Below are 26,482 nucleotides of genomic sequence, written 5' to 3'. Positions count from 1 at the left end.
CCCTCAGAAGCCGATGCCTGCTCAGCGGCTCTGGACCCATCTGAGGGATTAGTTTCCGTAGGCCCAATACCTTGAGTTTCCAGAGGCCTAGTTGTCTCCACGTGGGAGTCTGAAGCGGCCTGTGGCTCTGAGGTAGCGGGTGTCAGGGGCTGCGAAAGCGCCTCACTGAGAACCGGCGACTGGCCTAGAAGAGGTTTCGTCGTCAGGTTTGGACCTCAGATGCCTGTCTTTATCCTTGTCTTTGCGTTTTTTCGGTACTGAGGTCGTCGGTTGATCCGACGGCATAGTATAATTGAACCTTCAGCCAAAGTAGTGCAAAGCAAAATCAAAACATCTTTTTTATAGTGCGTTTGTTAAATCTAGCACAAAACCGACAACTAGTGACGTCGTGATCAGGGCCTAGGCATGGAATACAGTAAGAGTGGAAGTCCTTATGAGGTATTTGCTTCCCACAAGAAATACAATTATTAACTTTTTCTGACATCGGTCTGAGGCAAGAAAAAAGTTTCCCCAATGGGGTACTTAGCTTTATTGAAAGACTTCGGATCTGAAATTCGACTTCGAAAATCTCAGGAGTCGGCCGACCGGCACTTGCGAACTGCTTCTGCTTTGGGCACCGCGCGGCAAGAAAGACTGAAGAAAATGGCGTTGGATGCATCTTATATACCCCTGGCGCACTGACGTCAGGGAAGAAGCGACCGCAACCGATGCCGGACCAAGACTGTGGAACTCTGGCAGACTGCGGGACCGCCTGATGGCAGGATAACCCAAGTGTAATGACTGCAGCAGTGTAACACGATGAACATCAGCCAAATGACTTGTTTCCTTGTGTGGAAACTGCCGTTCACAATTTTCAGACTTCGACATTTAGTGATTAACCTTAGATGTTCGATAACCTAAGGTTTCGATCACATAATAGGGAACCGAGATACATAACCCATTTAAGGCACTGTTTGACCACCACAGTCCTACCTACATGTGGTCATGATAGGGGTTCCTATTATATAATAGAAGACGCAGTCCTTCGAATGCGTCTTGATCGAACCTGAAAGCACGAAACGGCATATAAGCGATTTCTTTCCCTGGGAAAGAAATCGCTTGGCCACCTTTGTTACTTTGCAGTTTTCCTCACTGTAGTGTGATCTCGGGGCTTGGTATATTTAAGTAGGGGGGTGGGGGGCACAGCCCCCCACTTTATGTAATGTTTTAAAGTTTTTAGTATTTTTTTTTTTTTTTTTTTTTTTTGTGGAACAGCAATTTTTTTCCCTGGGAAAAAAAATCGCTGTTCTAAGTGTTTGGGATTGCAAGCTTTCACTTACACGGGGTTATCATAGCTATCATTCTAAGTCTTTTGGATTAAGCACTTGGGCTTCAGACCAGTTGTTTTACATTAGGAAGGTTTGTGGCATGCACTGTGGTGGCAGGACAGGTAGCTTTCATCCTTCTAAGTTGGGAACTGCTGATTGAGAGCCCAGTGTCTGTTATTCATAAAGTGTATTAGTTCTGGTTTAAGCACTTGGGCTTCAGGCCAGTTATTTTACATTAAGAAGGTTTGTGGTCTGCACTCTTGTGGGAGAAGAAGCTGGACTCTGCCCTTCTGAGCTGGGAATTTCTGGTTAAAGGTTTATAGTGCCTGAATATCTGAACTGTATCTTACTGAAATTGGTACACCTTGTTTGCTGTAGCATAGACTAGATCCAGGCCTGCTGAATCTAGCTTTGTTTATATGCTTGTTTGCTTGTTATTTCACTGGAACGCTAATTCCACCTAATCGGCTTCTCAGCTTCTGTGGATCACTAGTGATATCTGCATTGCTTACTGTACTTATTTCCTTGTTTCACTTGAAAGAAAGTTACTGTTTGTCGTTTTGCATTTAAGTTACCTGTAACACATTGCACTTAAGTTACCTGGCACTTGCTCACTAAAGCAATTATATAAGTCAGCACTAAAAATTAAAAGCACTACACCCTCACTCCCCACTGGCCCTGGTTTTCAATTATTAAGGAATTCCCAATATTATTCTAGCATGTCCAAAGGTCAGTTGTCAATCTCCTCTCCGGTCCAGCTGGTGAATCTGGGAATCTTGAGGCAATGTTACAACTGCCTCATGTACACAGACAACCCTCTCCTCCTCCCAACAAATTCCAACACATGTGAGAGATGCAACCATATAGCCAAACTGGAGGCTAAGCTCTCTCAACTCAGTACTGGCATAACCAGTCAAGAGGAGAAGGAAACCACACTCACTAAAATTCCAGTCTCACATAGACCTACCACGACAGCAAACCAAACACATAATCACACAAAAACATACTCGGAGGCTCTAAATAAAGATCTGCCGAAGCAGCAGAGACCTCCAAAGCAGACACCCACGCAGCCGCTACCCCAAAACAAAACACGTGCAACACATATCTCACAAAGCCAGTGTGCCAAACAGTCACAGCCCTTAAGACTAAACAACACACCTGATACACTTGTAATAGGTGACTCTATCATCAGGCACACTGACGTCCCGCTCACCAGGCTGAACAAGGAGAGGGTCACGGTGAGCAGCCTGTCGGGCTAGGATCCGCCACATAACACAAGCACTCAGGTCACTCCAAGGCAAGTACAAATATGACTCAGTCATTGTCCATGCTGGTGTGAATGACCTGAGGCGTACCTCCCTGGACTACATGAAAAGAGACATAAAGGAGCTCTCTGAGCATGTAGCCCAGGCCAGTATGACCCTGACCTTGAGTAGCATCTTACCCTCACCAAGAATGATGCCACAATATGAAGACAAGATGATAAATTTCAACAATTGGCTTAAGTACTGGTGTCATTCAAAGGGGATCCAATGCCTGTCAGCTTGGGATAATATGCTCGACAAGCCACGATGCTTCGCTAGGGACGGCTTGCACCTGTCACCCCTGGGCTTTCGGACATTGGCAAAGGCTCTTGCTACCCCCATGGTGCCTTTTTTAGGCAAGGCTCAAAAGACAAACCCACCTCCATAGGTATCACAAGGGATAAGAAACTAAGAGTAATGCTACTCAACGCCAGAAGTCTAAACCTCAAGATGCACGCACTCGAAACTCTCCTTAGCATGAAGAACATCGATATCTGTGCAGGAACAGAAACCTGGTTCAGGGCTCCCGAGAGCACCCCAGCACTACCAGGTTATACCTCATACCATGCTTTTCGGCCCCAAAACTTGGACCGAACCACAAAAGGAGGGGGAGTATCGATATTCATCAAAGATACCCACACCTCCAGGTTGGTGGCAAAGCACGAAGCATCAGAGACTATCCATGTGCAACTAACAGTGGGTAAAACTGCCTTCCAGTTTATAGCCTGCTACAGACCACCCTCCCAAACCCAGGAACCCCACTCGGCCTTCCTGAGAACACTGGAAAATATGAAGGTCTCTCCAAACACCATTATATTGGGCGACTTCAACTACCCAAACATAGACTGGGAGCATTACTCTAGCTCCAACACCCTAGCCCAAAGGTTTCTAGAATTTATAAACTCAGATGCTATGGAACAACTTGTTACCACTCCCACAAGAGGGGAAAACATACTGGACCTGATCATCACCAACATGGGGACTCTATGTATCTATGTATCCCTCACTGGTAAGATCAGACCATAAACTAATCTCACTGGATATTCACATCCTGACCCCACCCCCTGCCCAGAAAACCACAGTGAAAAACTTCTCTAAAGCAAATTTCACACTCCTCAAAACGAGGTGGAATCCTTCAAAGCCCCCGGGCCTGTGGAAAATACGGCCCAGACCGCAGAATCCTTTATAAATGCATTCTATGAACACCTTCAGGAATGCATGGATCATATGATCCCAAATAAAACCAAGACCCAATCCTCCAAAGGCAGACGTCCTGTCTGGTGGACCCCAGCCATAAATAAACTATACAATAGAAGGAGGAAGCTACTAAATGATAGAGCAAAATCCCAAAAAGGGAAGGCATCACTGATCAGTATTAGCAAAAAACTACGGGCACACATAAAATTGTCTAAGGCCAGCTTCGAGAGAAAAATTGCACAGGACACTAAGGATAATCACAAGGCTTTCTTTAGTTATGTTAGGAACCTGGGTGGTAATTCCCAGATATGCTCAGAATTAGTCCAAAATGACAAAAAATACACCGAACCCACAGACATTGCCAACATCCTAGCTGACAGGTTCAGCGCAAACTTCTCCCCCCCACCAAAAGGGCAAATATCTATCCCAGCAGAGTGCTGCCCCCCTGACATCTCAGATGCTCAGGTAAGAGCCGCCCTCTCCAAAGCAAAAAACACAACATCAATGGGACCAGATGGTGTCCCGGGCTACGTCCTACACGAACTCCAAGAAGAGCTAAACCCAAACATAAAACTACTGTTCAATCTCAGCCTTACTACAGGATATGTGCCCAAAGAGTGGCGTACAGCAACAGTGGTCCCTCTCCATAAAGGTGGTGCCTCAACGGATCCTGGAAACTATCGCCCCATAAGCCTGACTAGCTTGGTCTGCAAAGCTATGGAAAGGATCATCATGGACCTCATAAATAAAGATATTGGGGACCTACAAACACTGGATCCTACCCAGTTCAGCTTTGTTAAGGGCAGATCCTGCCTCTTAAACCTGGTTGATTTCTTTGAAACAGTCACCAAGGACATTGACGAGGGGAAGGTGGTCCACACAGCCTACCTGGACCTCAAAAGCCTTCGATACAATACCCCACTCGGGCATTATAGATAAGCTCACCAGCTTAAATATAAACCCCTATGTCACTAGATGGATTGCAAACTGGCTCAAGGACAGAACCCACATGGTTAGAATTGCTGGAGCCATGTCAGACTCCAAACCAGTTACAAGTGGTGTCCCACAAGGCTCAGTCCTGGGACCTCTCTTGTTCAATATATATTTCTCGGAGGTACAGGCCAACACGGAAGGACTGTGGCTGACCAAGTTCACAGATGACTGCAAACTGGGCGCCATAATCGACTCTCCAGCCGACACAAGCATCCTCCAAAAGGGCCTCATAGAAACAGACAACTGGTGCCAGAGCCATGGCCTCAAGCTAAATGCCAAAAAGTGTATAGTCATCCCCTTTGGTAAAAACAAAGTGCCCACAAATTACCACATAGGTGGTAATCCATTAAGTACAGAAGAAGTAACTAGGGACCTGGGGACCCAAGTTGATAGCAATCTCTCATTTGACAACCACGTGGCCAAAGTGGTTAGAAAAACATTTTATATAGCCCACCTAATCATGAAAGGATTCACATCTAGATCAGGGGAGGTCATCGTGCCTCTTTACTCATCCCTCATCAGGCCCATAATTGAGTACAATGCCCCTTTTGGGATGTACCTTACCAGACACCTGCAGCAACTGGAAAGACCCCAAAAGTACCTCACCAAGAGGATCAAAGGGCTCAAACAGATGCCATATGCTGCCCGGTTAAAGAAACTCCAGCTCTACTCAGTGGCATACCGCCTGTTCAGAGGCGATCTGTGCCTGACGTATAAAGCCATGTCCAACCCGAATTAATGGACATGCTGCACCTCAGAAAATCCAAATCTCATCGAGCCACGCCGAGAGACTTCAACCTCAGCACTGAAATAAATAGGACATGCTGGAGGGACAGATTCATAACCCAGAGGCTCCCTTCACTCTGGAATAAAATCCCAGTCCAGGTTAGGCAGAGTCCCTCATTGACTCTCTTCAAGAGGAATCTTGATGAGTGGATGGGAGATCGTAGGTTTACCCCAGGTATCACTTCTGTGTCACTGTTAGACAGAGGCACAGTATACTAACCTCGAAAAAGGGCATAGCAAAATAAATTTAAAATGGGTGGCGAAAGCCAAACACATTCTGGCTAGGCTTATAAATGCCCTAGGGCGGATAGCCTAGTATGAACCTATGAATCTATAAATCAGTGTTCACTTTTTTAACCATTTGCTGATTTAATATAGACTATAGGATAGGCAGAAATGACACAGACATACGCCCTAAGCATGGAACAATTAAGTTCCAAATTGCACATGTGCCTGACACACACAATCAACAGCAAACTAAATGAGGCAGCATGGAATACATTGCTGCCCTAATGCTGAACCCCTTAGCAGAATGCATTCAATAAATGGAAGCCTCTGTGTTGAATTTACTCACTTCTGAAGCTTCCATGGAAGGTCCTGCAGGAGTAAGAGATTTAAACAAGTTATGGCATGAGCTGAAGCAGGCTTTCACACTAAAGAGGGGCTTCCTCAACTTGTGCTGTGGAAGGTTTTTGTGCCAACAAGAACATTAAGTCTTGAAACCACAGCCTTTTTTGCCACCATGAAAGGATGGAAGGAAGATATACAAGACTCTTACCTGGCACAGGAGAGAGAACTTGAGCAGAACATGAACAGGACAGCATTCTCACAAGTGGTGAACAGGTCAATCTCTGGAGTGCCCCAGTCCTAAGACCTTGCCCAGAAAGGACTTTTAAATGTTAAGCTTTAGGAGAGGACTGGGTATGCAACTCAGGAGGAAGTCCTACTCACTTCTGGGGTGCAATGTCCTTTACCAGTGTTGTCACTGTCAGTAGTCCACAGTCAGACAGGTACTACACCTTTGCACAGAAGGTAACGTGTACTGCACAGCTTATTTACATACCACACCACTGGCTGACGTTTAGACTGCACAGAAGAGTCTTTGGTCCCAGTTCACCTCTTTAGGTTTGAAGGCAATAAACACTGTCCACAGCTCTAGCTAGATTCAATGGAGCCTCCCATTTCTGACCAGTGTTCATCTCTCAGTAGACTGCTCAACCCAGCTAATGAACCATATATCAAAAGGGCATGTGATGGGTTCTGCTGTCATAAGGGAAGACCTACACCAATGCTGGTGGGAAAAGTCTACCACTCTGAACCCTGGTAAAAGGGATCTAATACTAGAGGAAGATTTGCGAGTAAGTGGTGATTCTGAACGTAAAAAACACAGTCCACTGGTCGGCACAATAAAGGAATATCCTCCACAAACCACGCTTCGACAGTATGTAAAACTGAATATTGATTTAATGTAAACGAACACCAACAGCAACCAGTACAGCAAACATAGATTCAGCAACCAATACAGCAAACATAGATTGAGCGCGCTTTCGTCTCTACATAAGAGACTTCATCAGAATCAATATAAAATGTTAATTGGTGCATTTATATACTTTTTGTTGGATATTAAATCCTTAGCAACAAATTGAAAACAATTAATGTTTCAATCAAACTGACTGAAACTATACTTGGCTGTCTCTTTTAACCATTTCAAAGCTGTTTTAGAGATACATACATATAATCCATTCATAACCAACTGGTATTCAATAAAATGAGGTATTGTCACCACTGTAATGTAATAGTGCTAGATAAAAAAATATATATATAAAAATTGGTGGTGATTCTGCAATCAGCGACATCTCACTATTCAATGTAGCACCCACATCTTCGTATGTACAAACAGCACAGGAAAGGCTGCAGCTGTTATCAGTCTAAGAATGTGCAGATACAAGCCAGAACTCTTTATGACCTTAACCAGGCTTTCAAGGTTATGGGTTACTATCCTTTCTTTGTGGGCAAGGATGGCCAACATTAACTTTTGCTCACCTCTGCCTCAACAAAAGCAATCTTTTGGTCTGAGCTCAGGTAGTACTTCCATTTTCGGAAGACTTGTTGTTTAGTCCTAATGAAAGACCAAACATGGCCAAATCAGACCACAAATGAAACTCAAACAAATCTAGACAATATTACGGATCGTATTATCTATGATACAATAGTCATACAAATGTAATTTAAATTCAGAAGATTAAATTGCACACAGAACATACAAAAACAATTATACATGCAAATGATGTAAGCAAAGGAAGAGGTGAAACTGAATAGATTCTATGGTGTAACTCACAGCTACTATCTCCTTTATCCACCTGTCCACATCACTCAGAAGTAGGAAATTCTTCCATCCAAACAGGTTTGTGAAGACTGGGGATAAGAGTATGCACTCACAGATGGGTATATCCAGTAATGGCTGAAAGGGTCCCATTCCCTGATCTAAAGTTCTGCTGCTTGATACGTCTGTCCTACTGTGCAAGTCTACTTTGAAACTGCCTCTAACACTTATACTGGTTAACTTTTTTTTAAGCCACTGTTAGTGGGATGCTTCCTAAAATATCCAGATACTGGAGGATATATGAGCTGCTTAAAAGACTGAACAGTCTCACCTTTTTCTCCAAGCTTCTTAAATATCTTCTGAGAAAAACAGCCCCTCCAAAAAAAGATGATCTCTACAGATGCATTTAGCAACTGCTTTTTCACATTAAATGGTTGCGGACAAAGTCTTAGCTATATGTGCTTCCTGGTCACCGTCACCATTGCAGCTACCATGGAATCGGAATCTACAGCGTCACAGCCACATTCAGCAGAACGCTAGTTCATCTCCCCTACTGTTTGGGAAAGTCTTATTACCTTCTCCAGCTGATTATCATCCTCAGTTGCCTTGGTTTTTTCCTTCCATCTCCTTGAGGCTACTTCCTTGATAATGGAAAAAAAGTAAGCTACTAGTTTTATCATTTAGATGTCAAATGCCAAGGCTGGCACAGATGGGCCTAGAACTGGCTTAAATCTCCTAGAAACATACATGGAAATGGCTACAAAATTTTTATACAAGTGGCTCTACTTATTTTGCACTCTCTACAATCTGTAAGACTTCCAGGGTACAGAGGGTTATGAATCAAGTTCTAATGACAAATTAGAAAACATTGCTTCAAAGGGCTGCATTAATAGGAAGAAAGCTGATGGACTAAGTTCTTCTTACCCAGAAACAAAGTATCTCTTCTGACATGCAAATGGCTTATTTATTCCCATCCAAACACACTTAAAATGTTCTCTCTTCAATTTGTTTAATGGAGATATTTTCAGGGACGGGGGTGGAGGGTATATCCACCTGTGGAAGAGTGGATCTGATCAGGATGCCTATCTTCCATTCAACACTACAGATACAATATTGTGTCCAAAATGGCTGGAAAGTACAGTTGTGTAAACTGAATTTACCTATAACAATAGATGTTTGAATTCCTCACTACTACAGTAACATTTAGGCTATATGGGCCCTATCTTGCCCAAGACAGAGAAAAAGGCCAACTCTTCCCAAAGCACTAGCTCCCTCCTAGACTTTCACTCTGACTGCTGATTGGGAAGCCCTCTAGGGGAAAAATCACGGTCAGTGAAGGCTCTTCAAGACTTCCTTGCCCAAAAGTTAAGAAGGTACTTAGTCATCCTGATCCAGGAAAATGTGTTAACAAAAACAATGTTATATCTCACCAAGTAGCTATATAAAAAACAGGGAGAAGGAGGGTGGGTGTGGCTATTACAGCAGTGCGGAATTTGAACATCTATAGTTTCAAGTGCAACTTACAAAACTGTGCTATCTTCATCATTCCCACTGCTGCAGTAGTTTTTATACTATACGGGATGATTACCGAAGTCTATTCAACCTGAGATGAGGAAGGATATGGATCCAGAAGTCCCTAGGGAATTGTCCTAGGGATGCCTGTTCTGGATATAGAAAAGGAATCTGGTTTGTAACACCTTGCAAAGTTATGTACAGAGGGCCAAATAGCTGCCTCTAGGATACTTCTAGAATGCATCCCTTTAATGACAGTGAAGAAGACAAGACTACAGTAGAATGAACCTTTATACTGCCTGGAACTGGTTTGCTATACTGGGAACAGGCAACTATTCAAAATGTCGTGACTCACTATAGTGAGTACCGAAATACAGAAACGAAACGGTTGAAAAAACTGATTTACATATACTAAGTCCAAGATGGCCACTTCAAGTAATATTTTCTTTTCTCTGGGGTATGTTAGTCTTAAGAGTTGGAATTCATAAGTTGGGGGGATGTGGCGATATTCGAGAAGAGTGATGTTCGAGATTTGATTTTATCTTGCATTTTTTTTAAGCATGTCAGCACTCAGCATTTTGAGTGCCGACATTTCAATATAGAGCTCTGGGAATAACAAAAGGCAATAGCTGAGGACAACCATCTGGAAATAGTCCATTTTGACACAGGTTGTCCTTTCATTTGTCCTAACATAAGAAACAAATAGCTGATCAGCTTTTCTAAAGAACTTGGATCAGTCAAGATAATATCAGAGCTGTCTATGCATGTCCAGAGTATGTAGAATCCTTTCTCCCTGGTCTTGAGGATCTAGACAGAACACTGAGTTTGATGGCTTGATTCAAAGTGAACTCTGAAACAACATTGGGTATGAATGAGGTATTTCCTCTTAATTAGACTCTATCTCTATAGAAGATAGGGTTTGCCCACCATGAGTGCTTGCAACGCAAGATACTCTTCTTGTAGATGACAATGCAACAGTGCAATAAGAACAATTTTCCATGTAATCAACCTTAAGTCTGCTTGATGAGCAAGTTAAAACTGAGACACTAGTTCTATCTGTTAAAAGGCATCTGAGCAGAAAGAGCCATGGGAAGGTGCAACTTCTTTGTAAGGAGGTCTCAGGTGCAAAACAGAGAAAGCTGGGGAGGTAAGTAAGTGGTCTGAGACATGACTAACAGCCACTGCTGAGTCACTAAGGGAAAAGAAGGGGAGGGCAGAAACAAAAAAGAATGGAGAACATTACTAACTAATGAATATGAATTTCTAAGAACTTAAATACACTGTTTTTAAAAGAAAGGCCTGGCATATTAAAATCCTTAAGGTCAGAAAAAGTACAGTTTTGTACCTACAATTAATGTAGATGTTCGAAGATCCACATTGCTGCAGTCCTTACATATGGGTAGTCCGCTGTCCTCGGTCGGCCCGAATACCAAAGTATTAGGCTGACGTCGGTCAAGGCGCTTAAAACTGACATCAGGACGTCAGGGTACAAAGGCGCATGACCGACGTCATTTCCTCAGTCTTTTCTTGCCCCAGATGTCAGAAGGCCCTAACAAGAAAGGTCAAAGCCAAAAACCTAACCAACCACCCGTGCACTAACCATATTTACAATATGTACAACACAAACCACACTACCACCTTCAAAAACAGAGGGGAAGGAGGGAGGGTAAATTGGACTGCAGCAATGTGGATCTTCGAACATCTACATTTATGGTAGGTACAAAACTGTACTATGTTCTTCATCTCACATTGCTGCAGTCCTTACATATGGGTAGAATCCCAAAGCAGAGGTAAGGGAGGATGGCAAAACTATAAAGCATTAGGAGCTGCCAACATGCCTTGTAAAATTGCAGTTGCAAATCCAGCCCTAGATTTAGAGTAAAGTGGAAGGTGGTAATGCTTCGAGAAAGTATGCACTGAACTCCAAGTAGCTGCTTCCAAAATATCTTTAGTAGCCACCCCCCTTAAAAAAGCTGTAGAAGTGGCAGTAGCCCTAGTGGAATGAGGCCTAATCCCAGCTGGAATCTCTTTCCCATGATGGGAATAACAGAAAGCAATACAAAAACCAATCCACTTAGAAATAGTTTGTTTTGAAACAGGTTTGCCCTGAGAACCCAAAGCAAAAGAAACAAACAATTGCTGAGACTGCCTGAACCCTTTAGTTCTGCTCAAATAATATCGCAACTGTCTGTGTATATCCAAAGTGTGCAAAATCCTTTCCCCTTTATTTTGGGGGTTTGCATAAAAAGTAGGCAAATGAATAGTTTGGTTTAAAGCCACACTAGAAACCACTTTAGGCATAAAAGAAGGGTTAGTACACAAAGACACCCTATCCTTGTGGAAAATTAAGAAAGGCTCAACTGCCATAAGGGCCTGTAATTCAGAAACCCTTCTCGCAGAGGTAATGGCCAACAAAAAAGCAGTCTTCCAAGATAAATATTTCAACTCTGCCGATGCTGCAGGCTCAAAAGGTTGTAGAGTGAGTTTCTCCAACACAAAATTGAGATCCCAAGCAGGAGTAGGAGCTCTACGTGGGGGTCTTATATTCTTTGCCCCTCTAAGGAATTGCTTAAACAAAGGCTGAGAAAATAATGGTGGGTCACAGTCATAGTGAGCAGAAATTGCTGCAGCATGAACCTTTATAGAGGAGAAGGACAAACCTTTGTCCAATAACTCAGTAAGGTATTGAAGCAACACTTAAATTAGGTTTAGAAACATCAAAGTCCTTTGCTGTACTCCAAAATAAAAATCTCTTCCATTTATCTCGTAAACTTTCCTTGTACTAGGCCTTCTGGCCTCCAAAATAACATTCAAAACTTGTTGTGGAAGCTGAGACCCTCCAGGGTTTAAAACAGAATATGCCAGGCTGTCAGATGTAGAGAATGAAGTTTGACATTGAGTAAATGACTGTTCTCCTGAGACAGCAGGTGAGGAATCAAAGGCAAAGGCCATGGAGGCTCCTGTACCAGACTTCTCAGTAATGGGTACCAGTGCTGTCGAGGCCAATCTGGAGCTATTAAAATCATGTTTGGCTTGTCCTGTCTGACCTTCAGCAGTACCTTTGGGAGGAGAGGCAGAGGTGGAAAGGCATACACGTGAAGATTGCTCCAACTGAATGAGATAGCATCCACTTTCCAAGCTGAGGGATGAAACCTTTTTGTGCAAAACTTTGGCAGCTGGTAATTTAGTGGAGAAGCGAACAGATCTATGTCTGGAGTTCCCCATAACACTGTCAATCTCTGAAATACATGAGGATCCAATTTCCACTCGTGGGGATCCATAATTTGTCTGCTCAACACATCTGCTAAGGAGTTCTGTGCTCCTGGCAGAAACCTTGCCTGAAGATTTAGCTGTAAACTGAGAGCAGTCTCCCACAAAATCATTGCTTGTCTGCATAGAGGATAAGACTGCGTTCCCCCTTGCTTGTTGATGTACCACATGACAGTTGTGTTGTCTGTTCGAATCAACACCTGCCCTGGAAGAAGTAAATCCTTGAAAGCTATCAATGCAAATTGGACTGCCAACATCTCCTTCAAGTTGATATGTAGATGTTGAAGTCTGGCAGGCCACGTGTCTTGTACCCATTTTCCATTTAGATGAGCTCCCCAAGCTTTGTCTGAGGCATCTGTCATTAAAATCTGACTCGCCTCTGGCCGGGTCACAGAGAGTCCCTTGTTTAGGTGACATTCCTGAGCCCACCACAAAAATTCCTTTTGAATGCAAGGTATTATTTGAATGACAGTGTCCAAATCTTGGCAGTGTTGTGTCCATACATTCTTGAGATACCATTGTAGCTTCCTCATATGCAGTTTGGCATTGGGAAGTACCAGAATACAAGATGCCATGAACCCCAAGGCTTGAAGGACTGTCCTTGCAGTCAGCCTGGACTGATGAGACAACTGATGGAAGTAAAGAGAAAGATTCTTTTGTTTGTCCGGGGTCAAAAAGGCCATCTGGGATGCTGTATTCAGTCTCACACCCAGAAAGCACATGTCCTGAGAGGGTACTAGACTGGACTTTATTTCGTTCACAGAATACCCCAGGCATCTTAACACTGCCATCACATACTGTAAATGATGAAGAAGTTCGTCCTTTTCTTGGGCCAGTATCAGGCAATCGTCCAAATAAGGATAGATCTGTATTCCTCTTAGCCTGAAGAAAGCTACCACTGGAGCCAGAACTTTCGTGAACACTCTGGGCAGTAGATAAGCCAAAGGGCAATGCAGAGAACTGATAATGTGAAGTCCCAGCCCGAAAACGCAGATACTTCCTGCAACTGGGCCTGATAGGAACATGAAGGTAAGCCTCCTTGAGATCCAGAGTCACCATCCAGTGATCTTTGCCCAGCAGAGGTAAAAGCTGTTGTAACGTTAACATTTTGAACTTGGGAATGCCCAGATATGTGTTGAGGATGGATAAATCCAAAATTGGTCTCCACGTGTTTCCTTTCTTTGGTACTAGAAACAGGCGAGAATAAAATCCTAGGCCCACTTCTGGCAGAGGGACCGGTTGTATGGCCCCTATTTGAAGTAGTAGAGAAATTTGTTTGCGAGCCTCTAGTCTTTGCTGAGGAGGAACGTCCGGCATGCCTTTGAAAGGAGGCAAGGTATGGAAATAAAACTTGTAACCCTGGTGTATGATATCCAATACCCATTTGTCTTGGGTAATCAACATCCAATTTTCCTTGAAGAGTGCTAACCTTCCTCCCAAAGGTGCTGCCAGGCAAGAAGGATCTGGCAGCTGAAAAAGTAGGTCATTGGGCCTGTTTACGAAAGGACTGGCCCCTGCCCTCACCGAAGATTGTGCAGGTGAACTCCTGTTCTAGGCCTGAAAGAACTCTGAGCTCTGCCCCTACCACGTCTAGATCTACCCCTAGACTGAGAATCATAAGAAGGATACGTCCACCCCTTAGCAGGCCAATTCCTACTAAACATCGGAGGCTGAACTTGCAAAAAATCTTTAACAGCCTGCATAGACTTAGCCTTGTCTTCCATTTTCTTCAAGACTGACTCCACAGGTGAACCAAACAACACATCAGACTGCAAAGGAGCATCCAAAATCCTTGTCTTGACATGGTCAGATAAATTCTGATCCTTCAACCAGGCGTGCCTGCGAAGAACTGAGCCAGTGGCAGCCACCCTAGACGAGGCCTGCACAGCATCAAAACCACACTGTAATGAATGCTTACCCACCTGTTCAGAGACATGCACCAAATCTTGCAATTCTTTACACTCAATGCCTTCCGCCAGAGCATCCACCTTAGACTTCAATTGAGAAAGAAGAAAGTTTTGATATTTCAACATATGAAACTGGCAATTCAAAGCCCTCATAGCTAAGGTAGAAGATGTATAGACCTTCTTTCCCCATCTATCCAAAGCTCTGGCTTCTTTATCTAGAGGAACCGGATTTTTTACAACAGAGGCCTTGACACCCTTAGGTCCCTGACTAATAGTTTCTGGGTCCGCCCTAGGACTCTTATAAAGATATTTATGAGCCTCAGGCACCCTGTAATACCTATCCGGTTTAACAGGAGCTGGAGGCAGAGAATCAGGATTAAGTGAAGCCTCTGCAAACACATCTTCCACAACATCCAGAACAGGGGGTATAGCCAAGGGCCAATGCTGGGGTAACAGCAAAAACTCCCTAAGCCTTTTCCTAGAATCAGAGAAGTCCTGACCTTCCCACTTAAAATGTTCCCTCATAGAATGAAGTGTCTCTGAAAAAAAAAAATCCTCTGGAGGAGAAGCAGAAGGAGTGGAATCATCTGCATCAGAATCAGAATAAGGAGAGTACTCCTGCAAGTCTTCAGCTGAAGACTCTGAAACATCCGAAGCCTGCTCAAAACTTCCCAACTCTGGCTCCACCCTAGGCCTCTTATCAAGAGGGGGCATAGAACCTCTAATCAGAGTAATCAAATCTTCTGCCATTTTAAGCATGTGCTTCTTAGGCACAGACCCTGCTGAACTAGGAGTGACACCAACAGAAGCTAAAACTGGCCTGCCTCTGGGAGAAGCCTTGGAAACAGAAGGAGAAGGCCTAACCACCCTAGGAAGGGAGGGGAGTACAGAAATTTGAGAAGCCCCTTCAGCCTGACCTGCCTCCTGAGAGACCACCTCCTGCAAAATCAAAGTCTCCCCCTGAGACTCCAGAGAAGTCTCCGTCGCAACCACCGGTTCCACTGAAGCCTCTAAAGAACCGGCGTCCGGAACGGACGACTCCTCTTGCCTGGGTTTAACTGCTTTGTCTTTGTGCTTCTTCGCAGAAGCGGGCGCCGGAGAATCCGACGGCATATTATAATTGCACCGCTTCCCAAAGACCAGCCTAGCACAATCTAACCTTCGCTTAATAGTGCGTTTATTGAACCTAGCACAAAAGCGACACCCAACAACGTCGTGCTCAGGCCCCAAACAAGGAATACACAAAGAATGATAATCCCTATGCGGTATCTGTTTCCCACAAGAAATACAGTTATTCACTTTTTCTGACATCCGGTAAATCACTGAGGCAAGAAAAAAACAAAATAATCCCCAACGGGGTACTTAGCCAACTTGGATTCGGTCTGAAACTCCGAATTCGAAAAATTTCAGAACGCCGAACGGCACTTGCAACGCTGCTTCTGCATTGGACCATGCGGCAAAAAAGACTGAGGAAATGACGTCGGTCATGCGCCTTTGTACCCTGACGTCCTGATGTCAGTTTTAAGCGCCTTGACCGACGTCAGCCTAATACTTTGGTATTCGGGCCGACCGAGGACAGCGGACTACCCATATGTAAGGACTGCAGCAATGTGAGATGAAGAACATCATTGGATTTGACTAAACAACTTCTGTTAGAGCTGACCATGGACACCTAGGAGGACATGCATGAAATGGGATAGACAAAGGAAAAGTGGATGATTGCAGTGAGTACATTCTTTAACCCAGGCAAACCAAGCACCAGTGAGCTCCAGAAAGATGCGATTCCTACAGAGAGACATGAGTTTTTTTTTCATACAAAGTGCTGGAAACAGAACAAATACATTTTACTTAGCTAAACCCATTTAAGAAGTTCTCTCAAAGAAAGACCTATTGATGCTATTTGTTGTTATATCCTTTTCAGAAAGTACCGTTATAAACAGGAATAATTTTGTGCAACACAAAAACTATAGACCTACCATTGTCTTTTCTCTGCTTTCTGCCAGTTTCCTTTTCTTATGTATGTGTTTGTTGCGGTCAATGTCTACATCATCAAAAACATTGGACAAGTCTTCCAGCAAAACTAGTGAGGCCTGAGATGAGGTACTAGACCCTACAATCAAAAGATAACAGAAACAACCACTGAGTTAGTATGCTATGAAGAAGCGTAATTCAGGCAAATAATCTCAACCAAGAAGCAGCACTTACAGTTAACAAATCTAAAGCACATTTTTTAAAATGTTACTGTAAACAATTTATGTTAAACTACAGTTCTAATACAAAGGTGACAAGTAATATGGCTGTCACATTTCTCAAATTACAAAAAGAATGCAAAAAATCAGCATCTCTTAATGAAAAACAAATTAAATAAATTTTACAGAAAAAAAGAAAGACGAAGCACATCATTTGTTACAAAAAACAATAGCACATGAACAGTTCACCCCTCAACATTTAAATGCCAGGAATGAAACTGACATTTGCCATATTGCTGTTACCAATGAGTTGCCAATGAAAATTTCAGCAAAAAATATCACCCACGAAGATATCTGTTCAATGTACTACTGCATTTCTTACACTTCGTATCATGAAGTACAAAGAAAAGTCATGTAAAACTTTCACACAGAGTATCATTTCAAAATACAGTTTAAACTCTAACTCTGCATTTCTACTCCCAGTAGATTAATACCGGTCAACCACCTACATGACCTGTGTACTTCTGTGAAACTGTAAGCATACCTACAAGGAGTTTATAACCACAGGTCCATGAGTTACTGCCATGTACAATGCAAGCGATCCATACTGCTACAGGCAAAGCAACATGTTCAAAGATCAGATGACACTGATCATATACAGGCTCAGTCCCAGCCACCAACCATTAGAGACCCAAAGAGATAGTGCAGTTGTGTACACTTACTATAAATGTAGATGCTTGAGTGCATTTACTGTTGCAGTCCTGACAGATGGGAATTCCAGCCGTGAAAGCCATCTACTGGCCCACTACCAGAGAAACTTACTTCATCTCCCAGGTTGGCAGACGCCTTAACTGACATCACTACACTCAGATATAAAGACAGACAGCCTGCATCATCACGTCAGTATTTTATTGGCCCCATAAAGAAGGAGCCTTGATTTAAGAAAAGGAGAATAAAGAAAGGCGCTTGGTGTGACATCTGGAAAGAGGAAGGAGGACAAGGAGACCTGGTGGTGGAATGAAGTAGTACAGGAGAGTATACAGAGAATGAGGTTAGCGAAGAAGAAGTGGGATTGTCAGAGAGATGAAGAAAGTAGACAAGAGTATAACGAGATGAGGTGCATGGCAAAGAGAGAGGTGGCGAAGGCTAAGGATAAGGCATATGAAGAGTTGTATGAAAGGCTGGACACTAAGGAGGGAGAAAAGGACCTGTACCGATTGGCTAGACAGAGGGACCGAGCTAGTAAAGATGTGCAGCAGGTAAGGGTGATAAAGGATAATGAGGGAAACGTATTCACAAGCGAGGAGAGTGTGTTGAGCAGATGGAAAGAGTACTTTGAGGGGTTGATGAATGAAGAGAATGAGAGGGAGAGAAGGATGGATGATGTGGGGATAGTGAATCATGAAGTACAATGGATTAGCAAGGAGAAAGTAAGGATAGCTATGAAGAGGATGAAGAATGGAAAGGCTGTTAGTCCAGATGACACACCTGTGGAAGCATGGAGGTGTTTAGGTGAAATGGCAGTGGAGATTTTAACTAGATTGTTTAATGAAATCTTGGCAAGTGAGGGGATGCCTGAGGAATGGAGAAAAAGTATTTTGGTACTGATTTTTAAGAATAAGGGTGATGTGCAGAGCTGTAGTAACTACAGAGGGATTAAACTGATCAGTCACAGCATGAAGTTATGGGAAAGAGTAGTGGAAGCTAGGTTAAGAAGGGAGGTGATGATTAATGATCAGCAGTATGGTTTCATGCCAGGAAAGAGCACTACAGATGCGATGTTTGCTCTGAGTGTTGATGGAGAAGTACAGAGAAGGTCAGAAGGAGTTGCATTGTGTCTTTGTGGACTTAGAGAAAGCATATGACAGGATGCCTAGAGAGTTGTGGTACTGTATGAGGAAGTCAGGCGTGTCAGAGAAGTATGTAAGAGTGGTACAGGATATGTACGAGGGTAGTGTGACAGTGGTGAGGTCTGCGGTGGGAGTGACGGATGCGTTTAAGGTGGAGGTGGGATTACATCAAGGATCAGCTCTGAGCCCTTCCTTATTTGCAATGGTGATGGACAGGTTGACAGACGAGATCAGATAGGAGCCTCCGTGGACTATGATGTTTGCAGATGACATTGTGATCTGTAGTGAGAGTAGGGAACAGGTGGAGGAAACCCTGGAGAGGTGGAGATATGCTTTAGAGAGAAGAGGAATGAAGGTCAGCAGGACTAAGACAGAATATATGTGTGTGAATGAGAGGGAGGCTAGAAGAATGGTGAAGATGCAGGGAGTAGAGGTGGCGAAGGTGGATGAGTTTAAATACTTGGGATCAACAGTTCAGAGTAATGGTGAGTGTGGAAGAGAGGTGAAGAAGAGAGTACAGGCAGGATGGAGTGGGTGGAGAAGAGTGTCAGGAGGGATTTGTGACAGCCGAGTACTAGTAAGAGGGAAAGGGAAGGTCTACAAGTGGGTAGTGAGACAAGTTATGTTATATGGGTTGGAGACAGTGGCACTGACAAAAAGGCAGGAGTCAGAGCTTAACGTGGCAGAGCTGAAGATGTTAAGATTTGCAATGGATGTGACGAGGATCGACAGGATTAGGAATAAGTATATTAGAGGGTCAGCCCAGGTTGGAAGGTTTGGAGACAAAGCCAGAGAGGCAAGATTATGTTGGTTTGGACATGTGCTGAGGAGGGATGCAGAGTATATTGGGAAAAAGATGCTAAGGATGAAGCTACCAGGTAACAGGAAAAGAGGAAGGCCTAAGATAAGGTTTATGGATGTGGTGAGAGGACATGCAGGTGGTTGGTGTGACAGAGCAAGATGCAGAGGACAGGAAGAAATGGAAACAGTTGATCCGCTGTGGCGACCCCTAATGGGAGCAGCCGAAAGAAGAAAAAAGAAAGGAGGTACCTAACCCAGGGTAACCTGGGGAAGTGCCCAAGATCGTCATATTTGGAAATTCTCAGCCTACCTAGTAGGCCAAGGGGGTAGGAGGGAGGGAAAGAAGACTGCAACGGTGAATACACTTGAACATCTACATTTATGGTAAGTGTACACAACTGTACTATGTTCTTAGTGTTTCACTGTTGCAGTCATGACAGATGGGAAGATTCCCAAAGCTTAACTGAGGTGGATGGAGATCCAGAAGAGAAGAGGATCCCTTGGCAGTACTGCAGAGGCAAATCCTTCTCTGGATTTAGAGAAAGCTTGTAGGTGGTAGTGCTTTGTGAAGGTATGCACAGAAGACCAAGTGTCTGCTTCCAAAATGTCTTTGGTGGGGACCCTCTTAAGGAAAGCCGTAGAAGTAGCTATGGACTTGATAGAGTGGGATCTAACCAAATCTGGGGCTTTTTTGCCATGATGGCTGCAGCAGAAATGAATGCAGTGAGAAATAAACTTGGAAAAGATCTGTTTAGAAACTGGTTTTCCTTCATATCTGGGGGTGAAGGTTAAGAACAGTTGATCTGATTTCCAAAAGGATTTTGTCCTGTTTGGGTAGAAACGCAACATTCTATGCACATCTAGGGAGTGCAGCAATCTTTCTTCCTTGTTTTGAGGATTAGGAAAGAAGGTAGGCAGATGGATGGCTTGATTCAAAGACACACTGGTTACCACCTTAGGCATAAATGAAGGGTTAGTACTGAGGGAAAGCAAGCCTTTATGGAAGACAATGAAAGGCTCTACTGCCATTAGGGCCTGTACCTCAGCTAAAATAAGAGCAGTCTTCCAAGTGAGAAATTTTGAAGAGGCACTAGCTGCAGGTTCAAAGGGAACCAATGTCAATTTTTCCAGCACAAAGTTGAGGTCCCATGGAGGTATGTGTTTGCTCCTGGGGGGCCTAATATGAATGACACCCGTAAGGAATTGTTTCAAGAGGGGGTGTGAGAAGACTGGAGGGAGAACAGGAATGTCAGCAGAGATGGCAGAGGCATGTATTTTCATGGAGGAGTAGGAAAGGCCTTTATCCACTAGACTGGCCAGGTACTCCAGGATGGTCAAAATGTTAGCCTGGCTCAAGGTGGCGCAAGCACAGAATCTTTTCCATTTGACTGCATAAGATTTCCTTGTGCTAGGACTTCTGGATTCCTTCAGATGTTTTGCACCTGTTGACTTAAGTTGGTGTAGCATTTCGGGGCTGAGGGAAAATCCAGGCTGATATGGTCTGAGTTATGCTGAGGAAAATATCTCGATGAAGGTGCCACTCATGGGGGTCTGTCAAGTTTCTTCTGAGGTGATCTGCAAGGGTGTTCTGTATCCCTGGCAGATACTGTGCTAGGAGGTGCAATCCCATGGAGTGTGCTGTCTCCCAGACTTGCATAGCTAGACGGCACAGGACGTAGTAGTGTGTGCCTCCTTGTCTGTTTATGTACCACACAACTGTGGTGTTGTCTGTCTTACTACCAGCATTCCTGGCATCTATTTCTCCTTGAAGCTCAGTAAGCCTTTTAGAACTCCACGAGTTCTTTCCAATTTATGTGTCTTTTCTTGGTCTGGGGATCCCACAACCTATGGGTTTGGAATTGTTGGGTATGGGCACCCAATTCAATGTCTGAGGCATCTGTGGTGAGGGTTTGTCTTTGAGGAGAGAATTTAAAGGGTAAGGCCTGATTCTGGGTGCAAGCCTGTACACCCACCATGTGAGCTCTTCTCTGAGGCAAGGTATCAGGTGTATTTTGGTGGCCAGGGGCTGGGTGTTCTGGCACCACACATTCTCACATTCTTTAGATACCATTGAAGCTTACTCATGTGTAGCCTGGCTAGTGGCACCCTAAGGATACAAAATGCTATATACCTCAGAGCTCTGAGGAATTCTCTGGCTATAATGCATTGGTTGACCTTGTCCAGAGGGAGGAAGGCCCTTTGGATGGAAGAGTCCAGGAGTGCCCTTACGAAAACCATCTGTTTGGACAGCACAGTGATGGACTTCTTTAGGGTTAGAGTGAACCCCAAGGAGGTTAGGAGATCCTGAGTACATTTCAGAGAATCTGTGACTGGTCTGATGCTTGTATTACACAATCATCCAGGTAGGGTTAACTCTGGACCCAAAAGGTCCTGCAGTAAGCAATGGCAGGACCTAGGCACTTTCTGAAAACTCTTGGTGCAGTAGACAGTCCAAAAGGCAGAGCTGAAAACTAATGATGACTGGAGCTTGCTCTGAAGCAAAGAAAGCTTCTGTGCGACTTTGAGATGGGGATGTGAAGGTAGGCGTCTTTTAGGTCTAATGACACCATGAATGCCTGTGGGGCTAACATGGGGAGTCATTTCTGCAGGGTCAACATTTTGAATGCTGACACACTGAGAAAAAGATTTAAGCTGGACAGGTCCAGAATGGGACATCAAGACCCTTCTTTTCTGGGTACCTGGAAGAGACTTGTGTAAAATCTTTTCCAATGTTGATCTTTTGGAACTGGTTCCACTGCTCCCTGGGAACACAAAGTTTGAATTTGCTGTAGAACCTGAGTTTTCTGATTTTGGGGTACATCTGGGTATCCTGAGCATTTTAAGGGCTCTTTGAAAGTGAGTTCGCAACCATGGGCAATAATATTTAGAGCCCACTGATCTGAGGTAATATGGGTTATGTTTTGATAGAAATGGGACAGCCTTCCACCTAGCTTTAGGGAGGGGTTGGGGAGGTGGGGTGGAAGTGGAGAGTCATAACTGATCTCTGGCAGAGGCAGGTGTCTTAGAACTTCCTTGTCTAAGAGAGTCTGAGGTCTACTGCCTAGAGCTTTATTGCTGTGGTCTATGCCTGGGAGTTATGTCCTTCTCAAGGTTTCTCTGCTTGCTCCTAGATTGGGTGGGAAAGGACCAATGTTTGGCTGGAAAATTCCTGCTGAACCTGGGGGGTTGCACTTGTAGAAAGTCCATGAAAGTTTGCATAGAATTTGCTTGGTCCTCCATCTTTTTGAGGACTGCTTCAGCTTTTGCCCCAAAAAAGCATTCTTTGTCAGGGGGCATCCAGGAGATTAGCTTCTACCTGGTTAGGGAGGGGTTGCTCCCCAAGCCAAGTGTGTCTCCTGATCACTTTGCCAATGACAGCTGCACTGCAGGAGGCTTCCATGGCATCATACCCACAGTGAAGGGAGTGTTTAGCCACTTGAAAACTGGAAAGGCACAGAACTAAAAGTTCCTTAGAAATTTTTTTATCCTCTAGACTGGACAGCTTTTGTTTTAGTTGGTCAAGAACGGTTTGCTGGTATTTAATCATATGACATTGACAGCTGAGGGCCCTCATGGTGAGGGCAGGTGAAGTCTACACTTTCTTTCCAAATCTATTAAGAGCCCTACTTCTTTGTCAGTAGGTAAAAAGTTCCTAGAGGCACTGGTCTTATAACCTTTGGGGTCAGATGTGACTATGTCAGTATCAGCAGTTGGGTTTTTAAACAGATATTTATGAGAATCATGGACCCTGTAAAACTGGTCAGTCTTTCTGGATGCAGAAGGGAGAGAATCAGGATTTAAGGAAGCATCCTAAAATACATCCTCCACTACTTCCAGGATAGGTGGGATTGCACAGGTTTTTTTTTCTCAGGGAGGTCTAAGAACTCAGACTCTTTTTTTGGCCTGTGGGTATTCTGCTTCCCACTGGAAATGTTGTCTCATAGCATGAAGACTCTCTCCAAAGGTGAGGTCTTAGGGCAGACAGGCAGAGGGGAGAATTTCTTCTGAATCTGATTCCTCATAAGAGGTGTAAGTGGGGCTTTCTTCAGATGCAAAGTCCTTCAAATCAGACTCTTTTTTCTGAATGCAGAGAGTCAGGGTAGTATTCAGGATGGGTGTCTCTTTTTCTTTTCCCTAGGGTGATGTCCCCTGAAGTCTGCCTGGACCTTACAATGTTAATGATGTCTTCAGCCAATCTGATCAAACACTGTTGGAATCCCTGAAACTGGGAGCCCATAGGCCTAGGAGAAGACCCTGCCACAAATGCCTTTCTTTAGTGTGGGTTTGGTTTTAGGCCTAGGAGCATTCGACGCCCTGGCACCAGATTCTTTAGACTGTAGATACACCGGAATGGCCCTAGGCTGAGAAGAGTCGCCTAGTTGCAGTTGCTTGTCAGAAGCCGAGGCCTGCTCTGCAGTCTTGGACCCAAATGAGGAGCTGAAGATATGAGATGCAGAAGTCGAAGGGACCAAAAGAATATCAGACTCCAAATGGATCTTGACAGAGGCCAGGGTCACTAAAGCAAAGGTTGAAGGTGGCTGCGAAAGCACATCACCTTCCTTAACAATCAAAAGTCTAGTAGAAGAGTCGGGGGCAAGTGAGTGTCATCCGTACAGTTAGGCTTTTGTTTCTTATCTTTTTTGTGCTTAGGTACATCGAGCTCAAAATGACTGGCGGACACCATAGTATGCAATTGCACAGATTCCTGCCAAAGAAAACGAGCTAAAAACTCTGCTCTATGCCCAATAGTTCTAGTGTTAAACATAGCACAAAAACAACAGTTTGGGACATCGTGGTCTGGGCCTATGCAACTTACATAAAGCGTATGCAAGTCTGAGTGGAATTTGTTTACCACAGAGGAGAGGAAAGAATTATTAACTTTATCTGACATAAGTCAAAGAAGAAAGAAAAGCATTCCCCAACGGGGTACTTATCATTCCGACAACGTCTCTGTGGTGCAGACCGCTTGACGCACTTGAAATCTGCTTCGGGGTCCAGCGGCAAGAAAAGACTGAAGCGATGATGCAGGTTGGCTCCCTTTACACCTGAGTGTACTGACATCAGTTAAGGCATCTTCCAGCCTTGAAGGCGAAATAGGTTTCTCTGGTAGTTGGGCTGGTCGAGAGCTTTCATTGCATGAAATCTCGTCTTTCTGGACTGTAACAGTGAAACACGAAGAACATATTCTATTACTTCACAATTCAGTTCCAGGAACTGCTTTTTAAAACCCAATAAAACCAATACAATGTTCATCGGTACCCATCAAAAACTCTCTAGAACCCTCAGCACTTTAGATATGAAGGAACACATGAAGGGCCATAACAACCAACCACCTTAAACCATCCTAGCCTTCAAATACAGTGGATATAAAAAGTTTACACACCCCTGTTAAAATGCCATGTTTTTGTGATATAAAAATAAGACCACAATAAATCATTTCAAAACTTTTCCCATCTTTAATGTGACCTATAACCTGTACAATTCAATTGAAATACAACAAATATGTTAGGGGAAAAAATATAAAAAAATAAAAAACGTACACTACACTGGTTATATAAGTGTGCACACCCTTAAACTAATACTTTGTTGAAGCACCTTTTCATTTAATTACAGCATTCAATCTTCTTGGGTAGGAGTCTACAAGCATGGCACATCTTGAGTTGTCAATATTATTTGCCCACTCTTTCTTGCAAAAGTGCTCCAAATCTGTCAGATTGTGCACAGCCTTCTTCTGGTCATCCCACAGATTTTCAATTGGATTTCGGGCTGGGCTCTGGCTGGGCCATTCCAAAACTTTAATTTTCTTCTGGTGAAGCTGGTCTTTTGTTGATTTTGATATATGCTTGGGGTCTTTGTCATGCTGAAAGGTAAAATTCCTCTTCATCTTCAGCTTTCTAGCAGACTTCTGAAGGTTTTAGGCCAAAAGTGATTGGTATATGGAACTGTTCATAATTCCCTCCACCTTGACTAAAGCCCCAGTTCCAGCTGAAGAAAGGCAACCCCAAAGCACGATACTACCACTACTATGCTTCACCATGGGGATGGTATTCTTTTGTTGATGCAATGTGTTGTTTATGCACCACATGTAGCTTTTGGAATTGTGGCCAAAAGGTTCAACCTTGGTCTCATCAGACCATAACACATTTTCCCACATGCTTTTGGGAGACTTGATGTACTGCTTTGCAAATTTTAACTGAGCCTGGATATTTTTGTGTGTAAGAAAAGGCTTCCATCTTGCAACCCTACCCCATAGTTCAGATATATGGAGAATACAGGAGATTGTTATCACATGTAGTACACAACCAGTACTTGCCAGAAATTCCTGCAACTCCTTCAGTGTTACTGTAGTTCTCTTGGCAGCCTTCCTGACCAGTTTTCGTCTTGTCTTTTCATCACTTTTGGAGCACCCTCTAGGTGCTTCGGACATCTGATATGGCAGCAGGAACGTGGGCCATAAAAGTGACGTCTGCACGCACCGCCCCTCAGAACTTAACAAGCCCCAGTTGGAGCCAGTCCTATAAAGGCATAGCCTGTCCAGTGTCACCCAGGAGGGGAAGAAGGGATGGAAGGAGTACTGCAACATTGGAATAGAAGGACATCTATGGTTATGGCAAGATTTTACACAACTTTCCTATGTCCTTCTATTCCAATGTTGCAGTATTCTACATATGGGTGAGTGCCAAAGGATTGGGTGGTTGCCTAGAAGATGTTTCCAGGAATTCATGTAGGATGGCCCTGGCAAACCCCGCCCTGGGTCTGGAGATATGGTCCAGCTTGTAGTGCTTGGTGAAGGTGTGCATAGAGGACCAAGTAGCTGCCTCAAGTATGGTATTGGTGTCTAACCCCTTAAAGAAGGCTCCAGAAGAGGTCATTGCTCTGGTGGAGTGGGCTTTGACATTGCCCTGCAAGGTCTTCCCATGGTGTGGGTAGCAGAAAGAAATGGCTCTGGGGATCCAGGCTGAAATGGTCTGTTTGGTCACTGCTTTCCCCAGAGCTCTGGGGTGGAAGGTCTGATTTTCTAATGGGCTTGGTTTTATGTAGGT

The 26,482-nt window shown here is 43.9% G+C and overlaps 1 protein-coding gene across 2 annotated transcripts in view; it reads right to left on the bottom strand.

Moving 5' to 3' along the window:
* Positions 1–26,482, bottom strand: part of INTS10 (integrator complex subunit 10) — a 1,128,594-nt gene that overhangs the window by 670,976 nt on the left and 431,136 nt on the right. For both annotated transcript variants that reach the window (XM_044059448.1, XM_044059449.1), the window contains exon 9: positions 16,576–16,709. In XM_044059448.1, coding sequence (XP_043915383.1) covers positions 16,576–16,709 — 134 coding nt within the window. The remainder of the gene's footprint in view (positions 1–16,575; positions 16,710–26,482) is intronic.

The sequence above is a fragment of the Protopterus annectens genome, chromosome 17.part0 (genome assembly GCF_019279795.1).
Source record: "Protopterus annectens isolate FY-2018-M chromosome 17.part0, PAN1.0, whole genome shotgun sequence".
Lineage (NCBI taxonomy): Eukaryota > Metazoa > Chordata > Ceratodontiformes > Protopteridae > Protopterus > Protopterus annectens.
Note: the sequence above shows the minus strand (reverse complement) of the source record. Positions and strands in the feature narration are given on the sequence as shown.